Source organism: Monodelphis domestica, chromosome X (genome assembly GCF_027887165.1).
Source record: "Monodelphis domestica isolate mMonDom1 chromosome X, mMonDom1.pri, whole genome shotgun sequence".
NCBI lineage: Eukaryota > Metazoa > Chordata > Mammalia > Didelphimorphia > Didelphidae > Monodelphis > Monodelphis domestica.
The window spans coordinates 51,269,761-51,291,226 of NC_077235.1; the positions used below are offsets into that span (position 1 = coordinate 51,269,761).

General features: G+C 42.6%; 1 protein-coding gene across 26 annotated transcripts in view; it reads left to right on the forward strand.

Moving 5' to 3' along the window:
- MBNL3 (muscleblind like splicing regulator 3) overlaps nucleotides 1-21,466 on the forward strand; it is a 227,480-nt gene that overhangs the window by 72,200 nt on the left and 133,814 nt on the right. For 24 of the 26 annotated variants that reach the window (XR_008914406.1, XR_001625454.2, XR_001625455.2 and 21 more), the window contains one exon: nucleotides 6,357-7,338. Coding sequence is in view for 20 of the 26 variants with exons in the window: in XM_056808804.1 (XP_056664782.1) it covers nucleotides 7,165-7,338 (174 nt within the window). In the remaining 6 variants the exon portion in view is untranslated. Of the gene's footprint in view, nucleotides 1-6,356; nucleotides 7,339-10,445; nucleotides 20,243-21,466 lie in introns of those variants that run through there. The other 2 variants (XM_056808800.1, XM_007507193.3) reach the window with 2 other exon arrangements.

The following is a 21,466-nucleotide window of genomic DNA, read 5'->3' on the forward strand; positions in this document are numbered from 1 at the left end:
TGCTTTTATTTGCTTCCTAGAAGACAGGGTGGTAGCTGTTTCTTTCCTGCTTCTTCAGCTCAGATGCCACCCTGAATGTGGTAATAGAGCAGAAAAGGAACTGAGTAATCATAAAGTCCTGTCCCTGCATCTTGCACATTAAGGAAACTGAGGCCACGGTTGAAGTGATTTGCTTAATATCATATAGCTAATCAATGATGTTGCCCTTGACCAAAACCTATCCCTCTCTTTTGACTTTCAGTCATTCCCACTATTCCAAGGAACCCAGTGTCTTTTGCTCTTTAGTGAACTAGATTTGGAAGAGGGCAGGGTGCTCGAGGCCTGGGAGGTAGAAGCCTGGCATAGACAACAAACACCAGAACTCTGTAGCTTCCAATTAAATTATTTTGTTCTCTCTTTTGTGGTCCAAAGACTTTGGTCAAGGAAGAAGCAGCAAAATGAAAATGTACAGCTTTTTCTGAATCATCTATTGTTTTCAACTCATAAACTCCAAGCAGTGGTCCAATCCTTTCTTTTATCCAACTCTTTCCCCCTACTATATCTAAAAATGCCATCTAAAAATGAGCATTCACTGACAGCCTTAGGTCATTCTGAGATCCTGACATTCTTTAAGGCCCACACTAGTCTCTTTTCTATCCTCAGTTATCTGTAATTCTTTTGAGCTCTTTCACATGTCTTTTAAAATTTCAAAGTTAGACCAGGAGTTCAATTTGTATCTGAATCCATTTTATATAGTATCCTCTATTCCCCTCCTCTCTCTCACTATCTCTCTCTCTCTCTGTGTCTCTCTGTCTCTATCTCTCTGTCTCTGTCTGTCTGTCTGTCTCTGTCTCTCTCTGCCTCTGTCTCTCTCTGTCTTTCTGTCTCTGTCTGTCAGTCAGTCTGTCTGTCTGTCTGAGTGTCTGTCTGTCTGTCCGAGTGTCTGTCTGTCTGTCTGTCCGAGTGTCTGTCTGTCTGTCTGTCTCTCTCTCTCTCTCTCTCTCTCTCTCTTCCTCCTCCTCCTCCTTCTCCTCTTTCTCATCTTCCTCCTCCTCCAAATCATTTGTTTGGGTCATCAAATAGCTCTTTCTTGAGACTAGCCCTCTTTGCCTTGATTTTCCCCATAGAATTTTGTAAGGTATATCACAAACAGTTATTAAGTACCACATCTGTTCAAGGTGCTGGGGATATAAAAACAGACAAGAGATAGTCTCGGCCCTCAAAGAGCTTACAATCTAAAGGGGGGGACAATATTCCAACAAATATATCCAAAGCAAGCTCTGTTTAGGTAAATAGGAAGTAATTGACAGAGGAAACGCACTAAAATTAAGAGGAGTTGGGGAAAGCTTCCAATAAAAGAAGGGATTTGGGACTTAAAGGAAGCCAGGGAGGTTAGCAAGCAGAGCAGAGGAGGGAGAGCATTCCCAGCCTGGGGGACAGTCACAGAAAATGTAACAGGATTTATCAGAGCCCAAGCTATCTTTTCTCTGAATTCTTTGAAGCCTGCTCTCCAAACATCTCCAAGCCAGACTGTTATGAGCTTTCTTCCTTCTTATCTAATCAAGAACTCTGAGATGCTCCTAAGATTCTAGAAGCAGTTCCTCTTTGTTTGTCTTCCTGGATACTGCACCTTGATTAATGCCGTGCCACAACTCTGGCTCATATTGAGTCTTGAGAACACTTGAAACCCTACTGTTGCTCTATTGTTGTTTTTCACATAAACTGTGGTCTAGCAATACCTGCTTCTGTCTTATGCTTATACTGTCTTATAATTGTGCAATTGAACTTTTGGACCTGAATATAAAATCTTACATTTCTTTTTAGATCTTGTCATCTTGATCACTAAACACTTGCTTGAGATTAGCCTCAATGATATGGTATTTCAGTGGGAGGTATGATGGGAAGGATGTATGAGAAAGAAGAGAAGAGGAGAAACAGTACTCACCAATATGAGTGAGACTTCTACTCTTACATGACTGTTTCCTTCCTCCATTATCTTGGTTATTTTGAGGCTGAGGGAGCTCTGGTACCCTCTGAAGATGCTGAGTGCCTAACCACAGCTGGCCTTAGTGCTCTAATTTATATAGAAGCTGTTTGTATTGAACCTCTTTTATGAAATACAAACTACACAAAGTCACAGACACTACATAGAACTTCCATAGAGAGCTTACAGAATGTAAAGGAATTTCATCAGCCAGTTTACTCCTGTGTTCTGCCCTTAAGAATTAGCCTGGGGTCACAAGTTCCATCTCTAAACTCTGACAACCGTCTTAAATGCTTGCTCATGATTTTAAGTGGGAACCCGGGGAGGGAGAATATTTGGTGGGAGCAGTATCAAACTTTGCCCATAACTAGAAAAACAACTCATGGTTCATGTCAAAGCCAGGCTAATGCAAGAAGCACTAATGAAGTATTTGCTCTGTGAGAGGCCCCATGGTACTTCAGCCATCACCCACTTTGTGGGATCTTTGCTGATCCCTGTGGCCGCTAGGCTCCCCTTGCCAATTTACTTGGCACTTAATTTGGCACTTACTTACATGTGTATAGGTTGTCTACTTGAGAGAATCTAAGCTTCATCAGAGCAAGGACAGTTTTTTCTCTATCTTGGTAGTCGCCGCACCTAGCAACAACACATGGCACGTGGTAGGTGCTTACGAGATTTTCCTAGGTCCTGAAGATATAGAGATAAAAATGAAGTAGTCCTTGGTCTCAATCAAATATAGTGAGCGATTATTAAGCACCTACTGTGGTACCTGCCATTGCTGATACGATGATAAAAAATGTTTTTTAATGAATCCCAGCTCTACTAAAGGAGAGAGACCACTCATAGGGAAAATTCAATACCGAACAGAAAGTCATGTCAAGGGGAGAAAGCCCAACCTACTCCAAGAATCAGAAAAGGTCTTTGTTGGAGGTAGAGGAAATGAGGGATGCTACTGAGCTGAGCTGAGAATTGTCATGAGTACTTAGTGTTTCTAGAAGTGTTTAGGAAACCATGACTAGCTATAAAGACTGAGTGAAGCTACTTCGGCCTACTGCTTTGACTCTGTCAATAAGGAAAATAAAGCGTTGCTACCCTCCCCCACTTCTGTAAATTTATGGGGACACTCTACTGGCAATCTTGTTCAAGGGACCTGTAGTTGCCTAGTAAACTGGAAGGCCATTTTCTCCCTTGTTTTAAGTAATGGTAAGGGCGTTCTTTCATGGAAGACAGTCACTTGTCTACTTGCCCAGGACAAATAACAAACTATCAGTAATCGCCCCTGGAGAGAGCAAGCTACTAAAAGAATGTGTGTGTGTAAAGAGTCCTCAGTTGTCGTTTTTATGGGGGAAAAATTGAGATTTAAACATAGCCATTTGGATGCCTTTTCTCTCATTGCCTTACCCTTTGCCTTGTTTCCACTTAGCAAAAGGCATGTCGAGGAAATATAGCTGACATCTGCAGCCCATGACACTGCTAGGGTAGAATCATCAATGCTCTGGCTATGGTGACTAGCAGTGACTTTAGAGATCAGGGAAACTAATCAACCCCTTCAATTTACACATGGGAAAGCTGAAGCCCAGAGTGGTACAGTGACTTGTCTATGGTCACCAAATGGACTCCAACCAAGGCCTGATGTTCTTCTCCATGTAAAATCAAGTCCCTGGGGCATGTTTCAGACTCATTATAATAACACACAATTTCCCAGAGTCCTTTAATGCTGGCCTCAACCAACTTGAGTGCCAGCCAATGCACTGAATACAGAGCCAGCAAGACCTGGGTTCAAATGTAGCTGGGTGACCCTGAACAAGTCAACTTTGCTTCTCAGTGTTCGTTCCAGTTACTCTGTAAGACTATGAATGCTGGCACTGGTAGAATGAAATTGCAGGAAAGAGAAAGGGAAGAGAGAGGGGGTGAGGGAGGGAGAGAGCGAGACAGAGAGACGGAGAGAGAGATGGAGAGAGAGACACACAAAGAGAAGAAAAGGAAAGAAAAGAAAAGGAAAAAAAGAACAATTCTGATTATCACCAAATTGGGCCATTGTCACTATGGGGAAATTTGTTGGGAGCAATTAAAGAGAGGTTTTTTTTTACCTCAACCCCACCCACCTCTGGCCTGTGCCAGCTTGCTAGAGCTGCTACAGCCAGCTTCTTCCAAGCTGTCTCCAAAATCTCTCCAAACTCTAGAGTCACATGCTCTGCAGATTTCATTTGAGCTCTAGGTCAGGGTTCCAGAGTGTCAGATTCCCATAACCAGGAAATAGGGATGAACTTCAACTTGGAGAGTTATCTTTCTTTTCCATGCAAGCTTACATGAAATTCACTGCCAGTGGGTCGAGTCCTTTTTTGAATTTTCCATCTCTTGAAAAATTCATCTTTCTGATTTATCCTTCGTTCTTAAGCTGTCTGATCAGCATCTGCCTGGGACTGTTCTGTTTCCCAGACTAGCCTAACCCTGTGGACACTTTGATGAGAAGGCTGGCCCATACAGTTCTTATAGCATAGGGATTCACTCTAATTTCACCTTTAGCATAGATTTCCAACCTTCTCCTACAAAAAGAAAAGGAACCATTGTCCTCTCTTGCTGATTGAAAACATTTCCTTTTTCAAGTCAGCTAAAGTGTGTTCGAGTAACACCTTTGGGAGGATTTTTGTATTTACTGTTCTTCCTTTTCAGTTTGTGGTATTTTAAATGAGTTTAAGAAGGGATCTCAAAAACCTTGGGGCAGTCAATCCCATCAGACTTCATTTTTGGACTATAGAGTAACACCTGACTTGTCTGAAGCTCTATTTTTTGGCAACCTCAACCTTTTGGAACCCAGCCTGCTTAGACACTCACTCAGAGCTATATTGACTCTTATTTAACATAAAATTCTAATGAGCTCATTCTTCTGGTATCTCCGCCCCATATAGATGAAAAATGGCAAATTATGAGTGGGTAGGAGAAGTCCAGGGCAGAAGAGAACATGAAAATTGATAGCTCATCATCAAGGGAGAGACAGAAATACTAAAAGGTAGACATAGAATAGTTTCACCACACAATATGATGGCTATTCATAACGAGGCCCCTAAATCATCAAGAAAAGGTTAAATTATGTTCTGAATCCTCTGTTTAAAAAGAAAAGGTCATGTGCACAGATAATAAAATTTGAGAAAAATCAAGGGCCTAAGTGGTTATAATGGAAAAGTTTGATGACTTAAAGGGCCCGGTACATGAAGCCTCTTGTTTGTGTGGAATACGTCAGGGTACAGCAATTTGACATAAACGAGAGCCGTCATCCTCGATGATAAAAGCACATGTAGAAAATGGACTCTTTAAAAGTTTTGGAAAGTGTGTCTAACTGAAATAAAAGGTGTACTGCTTTCAGTACTAGATGTGCTTGCTTGAATAGTAAAGTTAACAGTCGGTTAATTTTTTCATTTGTTTTTGCTTTAAGAAAATGGTGTGTGGCGTGTCTGTGTGCGTGTGCGTGTGCGTGTGCGTGTGCGTGTGTGTGTGTACTATATTCACACTAAAACATCAGCCTCTCATTTTAATTTACCTTGGGATTGCCTGAAATGCTTGCTGGCTAATAACGGGTTAAACAGTATCCACTCCTTAAGGATACAAGACAGTTAATGTGTGACTGACTGAACTGAACAAGACATGCATGTAATAAAATGAAACTCCTTTGACTTCACAGACTTTTCCCTTTGGGGGGAGGGGGAACTCTACAGACAAGAAGAAACCAGCGCCTTTCTAAAGGGTTTCATCTTTGTCTGTAAGACAAATTCCAGAAAGGTCTCCACTCTCAGTTGGCAAGGATTTTGCCTATATTGAGCTGCATTCTGACAGTAGCACTCAGCCTCATGGCGCATACGCACGTGTGTGTACACGTAACCACGTAGCTTTTTTAGTAACTCCCATTTGCTAGAGTTGGAAAGCAGGCCAGGCAGCCCAGGCAGACTCCAGGCCCAGCCTGGCAAGAGGGCAGCCTATAAGCACCCACCAATCACCCGGGCCACATCTAGCCAAGGCTCTCGTGTGGGAATGGGGGAGGTTAGTGTTTTGTTTTTGTTTCTATCTCTCTTTTTTTTCCTGTGCAGTGGGCACAAAAATGACTGTCTGCCAGAGGAGATCAATATGAAACCATCTCTTTTATTGGGCTGCTGCCCAGACTTCCATTGCAACAGTCAACCTAATTGGTTGTTTCCTGTTACCATGCGCAGCTCCATGTGGGGAAATACCCTTTTAGCTCCCATGGCACACTGTACCATGCTACACTGTCAGTATCCAGAGGTTTCCTGTTTGAAATTGCCAGTGTTACTTCTCCCAGAAAATCAAGACTTGGAAAAGAGGAAATTATATTGTTTCGGCTGATTCCTTTTTCTTTCTTTCTTTTTTTTTCTTTCTACAGGTTACTGAAAAGTGCCTTTCCTGAAATCTCTACTACTTGGATTTCCCTCTAGGGCTGCCTCTCCCGAACCTCCACCCCCACCCACTCTTTTCCTTTAAAAAAATTGGCGTTGCTTTTAGTTCATATCCTGACAGCAACTCATCCATCCTTTTTTTCCTCCTGGTACACATCATTTGCTCGGCCATTTTCCCTCCCTCGTCCTTTTTTTTTCTTTCAAATTTAAACAGTTGCAACATCCTTGCGCTTGTTTGAACGCTTCCCAACAGTGATTTTTTTCAAAGTCAGAAATAAGGAAGACAAAAAAAAAGTTTTCTCCCCAAGGGCCCAGGCCCCTCCACAAACTGAGGCGCTGCCAGCAACATATGCTTTTTGCAGAGAATAATTGAAACCATCTAAACTGGAGAGAGCATAGAATCCCTTGGAAAGACTGCTAGCTCTTTCCAAGTAACTTGGGGCAGAGGCACAGTCCTCCCCCCCCCCCCAGTCGCTATTGGACCTCCTCCCAATGCACTTTTAGGAGTTGGCCTTGAATCTGATTTTCAGTTCTCCTGCTAAGATTTCTATTGTGCAATTGGCTTTATATTGAATTCTCATTCGAGTTGACCCGATTGGACTTAAACAAAAACCGAAGTGCTGACAAATCTAAAATTTTACCAAAGCAATTAGATTGGTTTCTTCACGATTCACTTGAATTCAGCTTTTTTTTTAACCCTTTTAAAATCAGGAGGAACATTGTCCTTAAATCAAAACAAAACAAAAGCTAACCAAGAGGACAGTTGCTAGTTTCCCTCTGATTTTCGCTTTCACAATGGCTGTCAACATGTCTTTGGTTCGGGATACAAAATGGCTGACTCTAGAAGTATGTCGAGAATTTCAGAGAGGTACTTGTTCTCGATCTGATGCAGAATGCAAGTTTGCCCATCCATCGAGGAGCTGCCACGTGGAAAACGGTCGTGTGATCGCCTGCTTTGATTCTCTAAAGGTGAGGCCTGCCTGAATTTGGGTGTGAGGGAATCGCAATATGTTGTCTTGCTGTCTTGCTGAAATGTTGGATGGGTAGAAATAGAAGCTATGACTTCCTGTTCTCTCTCTCATACACACAGTGATATGAATGTGGTTAGTTATATGTGTTAAGTGCCTATTATGGCCCTCAAAGTAGCATGTTGTAATAGATAGTCAGCCTCAGTGTCAGCAAGACCTAGTAGGTTCAAATCCTGCCTCTGCTACATTCTGGCTGCTGGTAGATGTGTAACCTTTGACAAGTCATTTGGCCAAAGAGTATACATTGCATACTAATGCATTGGTAAAGGGAATGTTCTGTCTGGGAGTCCCCTCCACTAATGAAATCACAAATCTGGTTGAAAAATAAAAATGTGTTGGGCAATGGGGATACAAAGATAAGAACAAAACAGGTGTCAAGGAGCTTCCACACTGGCGAGGAATGGGGAAGAGGTGGTAGCAGAGACCATGGGGTGGAGAGTGGTGTATACACTGAGAAGTAAATAAAAGTGTATAGAATTTAAATTCCAAGTTTAGTAGTAGGGAACACTAATACCTGGAAGAATCAAGAGAGTGATATGAGCCATGAAGGGAGGGAGCAAGAGGTTCAGAGGCAGGGGTGAGGAAAGAGGATATTTCAGGCCTTGGGGAAAGCCTGTGCAATAGCCCAGAGATTGGAAATGGGAGTGCCATTGTGTGAAGGATAGCAAGAAAGCCAGTCTGGCTGGAATACAGAATATTGGGGGATGAAGGGATATGGGAAGGACCTATGCAAGTGCTATTTTTTTTTCAGGCAGAATATGACTGTGTATGTATTACATTATAGTGGCCCCCTCAACTTGGTAGAGTCCCACTCTACCAGATTTTTGGTCCCTAGAAGAATTAGGAAGTTTCTTGCAACAGAGATTTGTGGATTTGACACCCAAGGAAGACCATACATAGCTCACCTCTAGCTCCTTTTAACAACAAATGTGAATTTCCTTAGGATCAAACAATCACAGTTTGAGAACTAGAAGGGGCCCTAGAGGGCATCTATCCCAAGCTAGAAATTTTACATGTAAGGAAACAGAGGCCCAAAGCATAGACTTGTTTCAAGTTTGCAGAGCTATTAAGTTCCAGTGTAAATGTAGTCACTGTGAAACACTTTTCAAAAGATGCTAACCTATCACACTATAACAGATTATCTCTGGCTTGGAAGTAGTTCCATTTTCAACCAGTAATTCATGTGACACCACAAGATTATAGGGTAAGAACTTTATCATTTTCGAGTATTTTTTTTAAATTGTTGCCATTTAAAAATGCCAAGCCCAAGTGTATTTCTGAACCATTAGGTGAAATGCATTGTTAATGACCATAAATAAAAGGCCATTTGACATTCTTCCTGACTGGCTTGCTCGGCAGATGTCCTCGTTCCATGTGCACTCCCACTAAACATGTTGACCCATTTCCTATTTTGGAGTAAAGTACACCTCATATGGAAAGTCACGTTGCAGAGGGCAGGAAGCCTGAACTTCCATAAATGTTGTACGAGGTAGAGTGAGGTCTAATGCACAGTTTCTGGACAGAAGCTTAGAGTGAAAAAACATTGCACTGGCGTTTTCGCATCCTGTTCTGAATGATCCTGAAACCAAGGAGAGAGAGGATGATTATCAAAACATAGAAACCAAAAATGTGGATAATGAATCCTTGGTCTCTGGGGGAGAAGGGGGTTCTCCCCCCTTTTTTCCTTCTCTCCTCCTTTCTCTTCCTCTCTTTCCTCTCTTCTTTCTCTCCCTCTTTTAAAAATATGGCTAATGAATTAGAAAAAAACCTTACAAAACATGTCTGTGTCTTCATCTATAAAATTAGGAGATCAGACTTAGGTGAAATGGAGTCATATGAAGGGTAATTCCCTTAAGACTAGGGCTGCCTCATTTATGTCTCTGTATCCCTAGCATCTAACTTGGTGCTTGGCACATACTAAGAAGAACTAAGCTTGTCACATATGGTTTGGTTTGCATTATTAGCAGTGTAAGAAAACCTGTGGTCAAGCTCATCTTCTGCCATAGAGCAGCTGAATGACCCTGAATAAGGCACTTCCTCTCCTCAGTGTCCCCAGAAGAGTCACAAATCTGCAGCAGAGAAAAGGGTTTCTCTCACGCATAAAAATTATAGATTCATATATCTACCCCCCCCCAAAAAAAAACCACAAGCATTTTTTGTTTCATTATAGCAGTACTGGATAATCAAGACATTATTTGCTCACATACCAAAAAATGTAATCTCATCAAATGAGTGACTCGTTGAGTAGCTGCTTTTGCACATTTCTTTGTTTCTCATTTCCTGATGGCAAACCATTTTCCATCCAAGAACAAAATATTTTCTTAATCAGAAAAAGTTGACTTTTCCTTGGCCTTGAAAATGTCTGAACACTGCTGCTAGTTAAAACAGACATGATAAATACAGAGCTTAACATGTTTACTTCATTTATGGAATATTTACTTATCAACAAAAATGACAAAAACACATTTTAGCATGCTATTGAGAAATATGGCCCTCAACCAGAGGCAGCGTGATATGATAGAAAGAACACAAGACGTCGAATCCAAAGGCCTGGGTTTTAGGTCCTGGCTTTCCAAGTTATTAGTGGGTTGGCCCTGGGCAATTCACCAAAACTTTCTAAGGCTCACATTGCCCATATGTTTAAAAAGGAGTTGGAGGTGGGAGTGGGAAGAAGGCTGTAATTCCTCAAATTTGTCCACCTCACGGGGTAGTTGTAAGGCTCGAGTGAGATCATTTGTATGAAAGCATTGTGGAGATAAAGGCTATGGTTACTAAACAGGGTAATATTTTCTTTATAATTCTTAGGGTCTGCTCTAGCTGTTCAGTTGTAGATAGACATTTAAAGGTACTAAATCATCTTTCAGATGGAGCTTATAAGAATGAATTACCACCTTAGGGGTCCAGGAGTAGTTGGCGAAAGTCTCAAAGGAGCATATTTGATTTGGGAGAAAACCCAAAGCAGAATGGCCTGCCCTCAGAAGTGGTGGCTTCTCTGTCTTGGAGAGTCTAGATGACCACTAAATGGGGATTCTTGGCAGGGAGATGGGGTAAGGGTGGGGGTCAAATCAGATGGCTGCTGAACTGCCTTCCTCCTCTGAGATTCTGGGATTCCATGTCATTGTGATTATGTAAGCTGGGTGACTGACTGTGTGATTTAGCAAAGAACATGGGGTTTCTTGTACCAAGTCCAGTTTCCACGTTAAGCACTTTGACCTTCACTTGGGGTTAGGGAAAGAGAGGCACGTGATCACCCAGTCCTTTGATTTGCCACTTTGCAAACATCTCCTGTGGCCATTTCCCCCAGTTATGGGAAAATTAATGCCAGAGAGAAACTGTTTGGAAGAAAAGGAATATGGAAGTTGATAGTTAATAAAATATATACTGCCATTCAGTGTAAAACTTGGTAAATGTTTAATCTAGAGAGTAAATAGGTAACAGTAAATGAGCAATTAGGGGACCACTTGATCAGTGAAATAAGCTATCAACTGCATCCAACATTTAAAAATTGCTTCGACAGACATGTGTTAGTGTGGCAAGGCCCAATCAAATGGGGTACAAGCAATAGGAGTTTGCTTCAGCTTTGAAAATCATTCCCAGGCATTGTACTTTGGGATTTTCTTAGTTAGCCCCAGTTTCTTAAATCATTTCATAAAAACACCAAAATTAAATCTTTTTAGGAAAAAGTGCAAAGAACTCTTTAATTTATCATTCAGATAATGGAGTCCCCTGAATTTCTCCTAGGCCATATCTGGATGAGGTGTTTTCAGCCACACCACATCGCCTATGAGTTCTTCAGCCAACAGCATAGATTTCTGTGAGGATTCCGTTCACACTGGGTCCTCTCCCACTTGCTCATGGCTTAGCACCACAACACTCAGTAAGGGTGCTGGACTGTGTCCTGTGCTTACCTTACAATGTAGGATTAGTTAGAGGAACCGAAGGTCAAAACGTGATGACTGCTTAAGTAAGTACAATGAAGTGCCAAGTATTTTGTACATAGTAGGTGCCTAATGAATGCTTTGGGAAGGAACGAATGAGGGCACAATTGCTAAATGTTCATTAGTCTCCGACATTGCTGATGCAGCCCTAAGATCAATTTCAGCCTTCACTAAAATGGAACTATTTCACATCTTGTTGCAACTTTTTGCAACTCAGTCGCATATTCTACCCATCAGCAGTGGTTTCTCCCACAAAGTTTCTCTCGAGCACACTGCTTAACTCAATTGGATGCCAATTCCTTGTCATTACACAGTTTACCATTGATCTGGGCTCAGTGTTTTCGGCAAATGTCGCTCCAAGTTAAACAGGTATTACCATTGTTTTCAGCAAATCAGTTTCTGCGACTAGGTCTTTTATAACCAAGATTATTATCTGCACGTCAACAATTTTTTTTTCTATTTGGACACTGCTGGTGGAACATTCATCTTTTGCAAGAGCATAATCTTGCACATTTGGAAACATGAGAAATTGTGTGACATAGTGGTCATTAGCCTGGTTTTAGAGTCAGGAAACCCCGAGTTCAAATTCTGCCTCTGATAAGTTAGTTTTATAATCATATATGAGTCCTTTACCCATCAGTATCCTCTGGTGTCTCTCCAAGGCTGTTTCTTGTTCCTTAAATCCTTTATTGGCTATCTTAGAAGCAATACTTAGTATCTAAGTAACTAAGTATCTAGGCAATACTAAGTACATCGAGGCAGAAAAGTGGTAAGGCCTGTGCAAACCAGATGAAGTAATTTGCGGAGGGTCACACAGCTAGGAAGTGTCTGAGGCCAGATTTGAATCCAGGTCCTCCCTACTCCATGCCTGGCACTCTTTCCTTGTGCTACTTAACTGCCCTTTAAGGCTAAATTTCAAACAAACTCCATCATGGGTTGAAGGAGTTTCTGCCCTTGTAGGCTCCCAAACCAGTGAAATCACAGACATCTCCCCCACCCCGCCACCCTCCCGGAAATGGTTTCAACAAAAGAAAATCAGAATGTTTCAATCTTTGCGTTTCTGGTTTTTGTGCCTAGCTTCAGTAACAAAATAATAAGGCATATAATTATCACCATAACTGATATGGGACATGAGATGTGCTTTTCAAAAGTTTATGATCAAATCAGCACTTTTTCCCTTATTGCTAACTTTCTCGAGCATCTTCTATGCTAGCCATGATGAGAGATACAAAGCAGTATAGGATTCAGCCCTTCCCCTCTAGGAGCTCCTGGTGGGAAATCAGACTTAACTGTCTCACCATTACAAAGTAGGGGGTAGCAGAAGGAACCCCGGGTTTAGACTATAGGGAGCTGGGCTCATCTCCTGCCTCTATTCCTGATTGCTTAAGTGACCTCAAGGCCAATGTCTTCTCCTTTCACTTTCCTCAGCTGTAAAAATGCTTAGAGTTGGACTAGATATCCCCAAAGGTCCCTTCCTATCTAAATCTATGGCCCTGTCCTTCCAAGTCCAGAGTGAATGGTATAGACAGATGCTAAGTGAGGCTGGAGTTCAGATGAGGGAGAGAGAATGTGCCCAGCTAACTCTGGGCTTTCATAATCCATATTAACCAAATATTAATGAGCTTCTGCTGCCTCATTAAACAGAAAGGATCATGAATGTAGGCTCATCCATTAAGTTTTATCCTCGTTGGTCTGATAGCAAACGGCAACAAGGATTATTAGGCCACGCTACAATCCCAATGAGAGAAGACCATATATATGCATTGGGCTTGCCATTACTATCCCTGTTAGTAATGACTCCTCTCTAGTTCTGAACACTACAGGCATTAGAATCTTTGGCACGATCAGATTCTCTCTATGGGTCCCTACATCAGCGGCCACTGCCAAGTGGCCACAGGAGGCTTCCTGGATGACATCTAGAATACCAAACACCAGAACATAGGCGGTAACGACTGTCCCAATGAGACTTCCCTCCAGCACCAGTGTTGATACTATGGGCTTAGAGTGGTTGCCACATGAGGTTCTGATAGAAGATTGCTTAGGAAAATTATTCTCATCTCATCTGAGGATCCTTGAGGTTAGCCAGTGCAAAAGGCAAACTAGCTTCAATGAGTTTGTTGGTTCCAGAGACATAGATCTTTCTCAGAGTTTCAATGCCTATCTTGTTTTTATTTCTCTGACTAATTTGGCTGCCCTCTGAGCTCTGTCCCCAGAAAAATGAGGTGAAACCAGCATTTGGTTAAAGCCTTTTTTCCCTATTGCCATATGTCAATTGTAGTCCTGTCCCTGAAAAGGGCTGGTGCTCTGTCATCCAAGAAAGATCTGAAACTCTTGTTTTTCCAGTTTGACAAATGAACAATGGTTTTGTCTGTGCCTGGGAGCTCCTTCCCAGAGAATTCTCCTCTCATGCCAACTCAGAAGCTAGGAATTGGGAGATAGTGGCTTATGAAAGCATTCAGAATCTTAGACTCGGAGCTGGAATGGCACTTGAGGCCATGGAACCCAATGCATATACTACAATATACCCATGAATTGGTCATCCAGCCTTAGCTTCCCATAACAAGGGGTAGATTAGTGGAGCCTCCAAGGATACTAGGTAAAGTATGTTCCAGATGTAGTAGTCAGCCTATGCAAAGACACAGAGGTGGGAAAGCAACTGCCAAGCCTTGGGGGGCTGCAGAGGCTAGTTAGGCTAGAATGTAGAGTGCATCACATGGGGTCATGGGAAAGTAGGGCATGTGCCTGTGTCATACCATACCTGCATTATTGGAAGATGTGTTCAGATTGGCAGGAGTACAGATACAGTACACTGGGGTCTTTTTACCAAAACAACTTCAGTTTTGGAAAGAGCACTGGTTCTGGAGTCTGAGGACCTGGGATTCTATCACCACTCATGTGACTTTGGGCTCAGAATTCCTGGGCCTCTTTTTCTCTCTCCACAAAACCAGGGGTTTGGACTAGAAGACGACTTCTAAAATCCCTTCCAGCCCTAGACCTAGGATCCTATGTTGGACTTTAGGCAAGTCAGTTCTCCTCCCTGGGCCTCAATTTCCTCTTCCATAAAATAACAACATTAAGCACAAATGGCCTCCATGATCCTTTCCAACATGGACAAGGATATTTCATTTTGGTACTTAGTACAATGCCGGGCACGTCACAGGTGCTTGATCTATGATGCTATTATCCTGATCTCACCTCTGTCCCCTGCCTTGATTTCATGGCTGTGAGGGAGATAGTATGGAACTTCATGTTCTTCAACAATATGAGCTCATCGAGCACTTGCTATATACTAAGAGAGACTGTCTCTGCCCTCAAGGAGGTCCCAGTCTGTCTAGTAGGAGATAAGAAATAAATACAGGAGAAGATAATTAGCAATCCAAATCATGGAGCCAGACAGCACATTAGTCTGGTCATGGTGGCAGTGAGCAGAATGAGTTCAGAGGAGGGAAGATCAATGTGACCTAAATGGGCAGGACAAGCAAATACTGTATGGCAGCATCCTCCCCTGGCCCACCCATGCAAACAGAGTGGGATCGACAGGAACACCTAGGTAGCTTGGCAAGGGGAACAGATATTGCCCACAGGCCCGTCAAGGGGAGGGAACATACCAGTAAGGAGGAATCAGAACTTGAGCAGCATAGACACAACCAAGCTTACATTAGCTTAGCAAGAGGAATTAAGCAAAACAGGAAGTAGCCAGGTGGGACTATTTCCTTCCCAGGTTACTGTCCCTGAGATGACCTCAAGAAAGGCACTGTGGAATGATGGAAAGAGTTGCGGGATCTAGATTCAGATCCTGTCTTTGATATTTACTCTCTATGTGATTGTAGGTTTATTACCCACCTCCCAGAGCCTCAGTTTCACTTCTGTAAAATGAAGGAGGTTGTGTTAGATGGCCCAGAGATCCCTTCTTGGTTTAGATCTATGAGCCTATGACGTCGTTCTCCTCCTGCCTTAACATTTTGATTTGAAGACATAGTTTGTGAAGTCTGCTCAGGGTTTGAAAAATGTTAGGTACAGGTCTTAAGCCTCTCAGATTTCTGGAGACCCTGAGATTCCTAGTAGTCCCCACCTCGAACCCCTGTCCTGGGCCATGACCAGTGGCTAGGAGCCAAGAGAGTTCTTGTTACCAATGCCTACTAGTTGTATGTGGTAAGAGGGGTTGGGGGGGGAGGGGAGTGCAAGAGCCCCCCATCCCACTTCCTGGGCTGTGTTGAGGGGAGATGTGTCTTTGGCTATCCAAGGAGAAACCACCCGGTTCCATTTTTCCATAGCAGTCTGGCCTGACACAGAAGTTAGGGTCTCTAGCACTGTTGGTCCAATATAATACTGTAGGTATGCTATGGCTTAATATAGGTTTCATGGGCTAGCCTGGGAACCTAACCACCATGCAAAACATTGTTTCTATGGGAAAATGTGTTCCAAGTTTCAAGCAAAACAACCAAATTACATATAAGCTTTTGGACTCAACCCAATGGGAAGTTGGAGACAGCCTGCACAAGATGAAACTCTCCTGGCAGTCATACTCCTGGCCGTTAGCATTTAATTTAAGACTTTGAAAAAAAACCATTTCTCTTGGTTTCCTGGTTATTCGTTTATTAGATTCTCATCTCCAGGTTATTTGTTGCCGCTCTCTCAACTTACTTTTCATAATTAGTATTCTGATCAGAGGACTAGCAAGGATAGCACTTTGAAAAGAATACTATATTTAGCCTTCATCTTGTCCTGTGCCTCATTGCTCAAGCATGTTGGCAGGTTGGGGTTGGCTTTTTTTTTTTGCCTCTGGGTGTGGTATTGGAATAGCTGTGAAATCCACACAGTGACTGGTCCTGGGACTGGCCCAAATAAGCTGAATGAGTCAGATGATTAAATAGAAAGACCGTGTCCATACCCTACATGGTACTTCTGAGTCTGAGCCAGAGGGAGAGCACTAGCTGGGACCTGTTAGAAATCACCTAGTCTAGGAAGCTCAAACCCACAGAGAGAGCCTGGGGGCCCAGAGATGTTTGCAGCCCCCTCCCCGAGTTACCTTAGCCGGCCCACGGTCCCTTTGTTTGGATGCACGTGTGCTGTCAAATCTCTGGGAAGCGTTTAACAAAGACGGTGGTATATACAAGGAGTGAGTACCAGGTGGAGAAGGATGTCAATGACAATGGAGCATGAGATTTGAGCTGGGGGCCAGAGAACCTGTGTTTGAATCCTGAACATGGTGCTTACTACCTGTACTGTAACCTTATGCAACTCAGCTACCTTCTTTGAGCATCACCTTCCTCATGTGGAAAATTGGGGAGTTGGACTAGAGGGCCTCTAAGTTCTCTTCCAACTCTAAAGCTAGGATCTGATGAGGCCCAGAGAAGGGTTTTGACTCTCAAGGTCACACAGTCAATGAAGGAAAAAGGACCAGAAGGTGAGTTCCATTTAACAAATACTGAGTAGATTCCAGGTCCCTGAGCAGTGCTTTTTCTGAAACACCAAGCTTTTTCCTCATGGATCAATCAAATAGCCAACCGACAGTTAAGCGCCTACTCCTTGCTAGGCTCATAGGGGATGCAAAGACCAAAACAAAACAGTCCCTGCCCTCAAAGAGCTCACATTTTATCAGTGGAGATGTACACAATAAGATATAGAGAAAATAAGTTCGGGGGCACAAGCGGGATAATCATAGCTAATATTTATATTGAGCCAGGAATGGTGCTAAGTACTTTTAAAATAATATATCTTATGGGGCAGCTGGGTAGCCCAGTGGATTGGGAGCCAAGCCTAAAGACGGGAGGTCCTAGGTTCAAATCTGGCCTCAGACACTTCCAGCTGTGTGACCCTGGGCAAGTCACTTGCCAAGCCCTTACCACTCCTCTGCCTTGGAACCAATACACAGAATTGATTCTAAAATGGAAGGTGAGGGCTATAAAAAAAAATCTCATTTAATCCTCCCAACAGCTTATTAGTATTCCCATTTTACAAATAAAGAAACTGAGGCAGAGGCTGAGTGACCAGACCAGAGTAACACAGCTAATAAGTGTCTGAGGATAGATTTGAACTAGGGTCTTCCTGACTCCACCGTGCCTATGTAGAAAATGGCCTAAACTTTGAAGGAAACTTGGGATTCTAAGTTGGGGAGAAAAAAAGCATGCCAGACATGAAGAAAGCAGCCTATGTAAAGACATGGAGATGTGAGGTGGGATGTAGTATATGAGGAATAGCAAGAAAACTAGTTTGGCAGATTGGAGACCTTGTAATGAGCTTGGAAAGGTAGGTTGTGGCCAGGTTGGGAAGGGCTTTAAATGGCAAACAGAGTTGTTTATATATGATTCGGGAGATATTCGGGAGCTCGTGAAGTTTAATGAGCAGGGGAGTGACATGACCACATCTATACTTTAGAAAAATCACTTTGGCACAGCTAGGTAGAGGCCGGATTGGAGCGGAAATGAAGGGGCTTTTGATTCAATATACTCTAAGGTTAGACAGTGCTGTCACCAGGTTGATCCCCGAGGTTGGCTTTGCCCATGATGGTGGGACAGTAAGCCTCTTTGGAGGTTCATAACAAGGGAGGGACAAAGGGTAAGTGGTCTGAAGCAGAGCTTGGATTCTTCATCTGTCCTTTACACTCACCCAGCATGAGGGAAATAAGTGAACTGGACCAGATGGCTTCAAAGGGCTCTTCTAGCTCTCAATCTATGAACCTATGAGGTCACATGGGAGAGACCAAATCCTTACAAGGCCTGGTTCTCAGTTCTCCTCCCCCAACTTCTGCAGATTTTCCTCCCCTACATTAATCTCATAGTCTTAAAATTAAAACTTCTTTTGCTGTAGAGGAGGCGGGATACGAACACGGGCCCTCTGTCTCTATATTCATCCCTTGAATTCCCAGGTTTTCAATTGGAACAGTCCTTGGAGGTCACTGGTTCAAACCCATCATAATTTAGATGCTGGATCTTTCTCGGAGAAGGAGGCTAAATGCCCAAAGTCACAAAGGGAATAAGGAGCAGAGCCAGGAGGAGTCAAGGCCAGATCCTCCCATTCTGGGGCGCTTTCCACTGTACAACATAGCTTCCCAAGTGTTGAACTGAACCTCAGAGAGGCTTGATTGAGCCAAGAAAGTCACTTACTTGGTTCTTCCAAAGAATGTCACCCATCATTGCCAGCCTAAGTTTTCTTCAGAAAAAAAAGAATATTGAAAAGGCTCAAAAAACTCCACCAGCAGTGCCCAGAGAACTTAAATACTAATCTTAGCACAACTGAGGCAAAGAGATTTTAGGCCCACTCATGTGCTGTCTGAGCTGAAGCCAAGGGTCTTTAGTTTGCCTTCAAACGGGAGGACCAGAACCAAACTAGTCATTTGGTGACAAGATGTAGCATCAGGCTACTAGAGGGAGAAGTCAGCTCTACCATATCAAAGGATCCTATGCTGGAAAGGTCTTTTGAGATAATCTAGTCCAACCCTTTCCTTTTATATTGGGGAAACTGAGGCCCAGGGAGAGGCCAAAGTCAGGAGTTTCTTTCTTAAGTAACAGACTTACCATCCATCACCAACCCTTCTTCCCTCCCCTCCTCCCATATATTCAAAGCCTTTCCACCTTGGTTCATTAGGAAGGTACATAGCCTGAACTCAGCTGGCATAAACCTTCAAGATACCATGGTGAAGCATCAGAGAGTTAGATCAGTGAAGGATTGGTGTGATTCAAGGTGTAGAATTGGGAAAACCTGAATTGCAATCCAATATTAGATGTCGTTGTTCAGTTGTGTCCAACTCTTTGTGACCCCATTTGGGGTTTTCCTTGAAGGAGTGATTTGACATTTCTTTCTCCAGTTAATTTTACAGGTGATGAAACTGAGGCAAACAGGGTTAGATGATTTGCCCAAGGTCACACAGCTAGCATCTAAGGCCAAATCTGAATACAGGTCTTCCTGACTTCAGGGCTGGCGCTTTTTCCACCATGCCACCTAGTTATCTAGGAAGCATATCTTCTTTAGCTATGACCCTGGGAAAATCACGTAACCTCTCAACAACAGTTTTGTCACCTCTAAAATGGACACAATAATACCCATAGTACTTATCTCACAAGGTTCATGTGAGAATCAAATGAGGTAAAGGTGTATAAAGCTCTTTCTAACCCTTCTTAGTGTTATGAAATTTCACTTTTGCCATTGAGTCCTGTGTAAGAATAAATATCCAAGATGCCAGGAGTTCCCAGAGGGGAGTGAATGTCTCACTGTTGTCTTTGTATCCCCAGGGTGCACAGTGCCTGGCACAAACAAGAGGTTAATAAGGGCTCATGGCACTGAATTGATTTACCATCTATTGACTTCCACATTACAAAGCTGACCCACCCAGTGGTGGAAGTGGACTTTGATTTAGGGTGATGGTAAGGGTGATGGGTTTATGCCAAGCCATCCATGTATTCCTGGCTCCTCCTCCCCTGTGATCAATGGCATGTTTGGGAGATATGAAAGGGCTATAAGAGGTCCCTGTAGCTACGGGGAGGAGCTAGCTAACTGGCAATATATATGTTTATGTGGGCAGTGAATTTGTGACCACTTTCAAACCAAAGTAACTATCCTAGGCCAAGGCTAAAAACAAAGATCCGTGTCCTTGGTAACAAGTGGAATGATGCCCATCTGAGGCCTCATTACATCACTCAGGTGCATCATGGATTCATTCTGTTACCATGATGACCAGGCCATTATGTCTATGTTCTAAATTCTAAACTTGACCGCTCTCTGTAACACTCTTTTCCCCACCAGAGGAGGAAGCAACATAACTTCCCCTCCTCATTCAAATGAGAAGGGACTTAGGAAATGTGGCTTGGGTTGGTGGGAGATATATCTTCTGCCATATGGCAGCCGTGTAGTGACTGTGAAGGAACTCCACTCTCCTCCAATGTCTACCATGCACCTAGAAGAGATCATGTAAGTTGGTTTTTCTTGTCTCAGTGATTTTCTTGGTTGTTTAAATTTTTCTCAGTTTTCCTTGTTATAGTAATTGTTCTAGACTTGTAGATATATAGAAATGTATTTTTATGTATATGTTTATGTGTGTGTGCTCATATATATTTTTCTTTCCCTACTAGATTAATTATTGTATAGTGTTTACTGTTTGTTTTCATTTTTCCCTTCCCCTTTTGGCTTAGTATGTCCCTTGATCTCTGATTTGTTGGGTTGTGTATGCCAGAATAATGTTCCCTCTCTGTTTTCTCCCATTATCTCTAACTGAGCTTTATGTCTACCTTTCTTTTTCAAATCCAATATTGTAAGCCTCACTTAGGGTCTCGCTGTTCTCATTTCTGCGCCTTTACTTCTCACCCTCGGGCCCCATTTTACCCCCAAGATTTAATTATAGGCTCAAATAATACTTTCTGCACTTTTTTATGTTCTTTTTGACATATGTTTTCTGAAATGCTAGTAAATGATTCCATTTGTTCCTAGAGCTTTTCCCTTTGTTTTCTGAAGCTTTTTTAATGCTTGGACTTCTAGTTTTTCTTGAGATTTAAACTAATTGACTTGTATATTGGATACTATTTATGGTGAATTTGGTTTTTTCTCTCTCTCGTTTTGTTAAAGCTGCTGTTTCTGTATTGGGATTTTAAAGCCTTATGTATAATTGTCCAGTTATTTAGTTTTTTTTTTAGAACCCTTACCTTCCGTCTTGGAGTCAATACTGTGTATTGGCTCCAAGGCAGAAGAGTGGTAAGGGTAGGCAATGGGGGTCAAGTGACTTGCCCAGGGTCACACAGCTGGGAAGTGTCTGAGGCCAGATTTGAACCTAGGACCTCCCGTCTCTAGGGCTAGCTCTCAATTCACTGAGCTACCCAGCTGCCCCCTGTCCAGTTATTTAGTTAAAGAGACATGATAACAGAGAAAGAGCACTTGTGTTACAGTCAGAATCTGAGTTCAAATCTTGTTTCTGGCACTTAGTACCCATGTAACCTGGGGCAAGTTATTTAACCTCTCTGGGCTCAGTTTCTTTCTTTCTAAAATGAGGGGTAGACTAGATTAGATGCCTGCTGGGGGCTCTTCTGACTATAGATCTATGATCCAAGATGGAGATGAGGAGGTAGGAAGTGATATGGAAGAATGATTGCTGAACTTGAATTCCAAAAGCCTGGTTTAAGTTAATAATTAATGAATTAATAA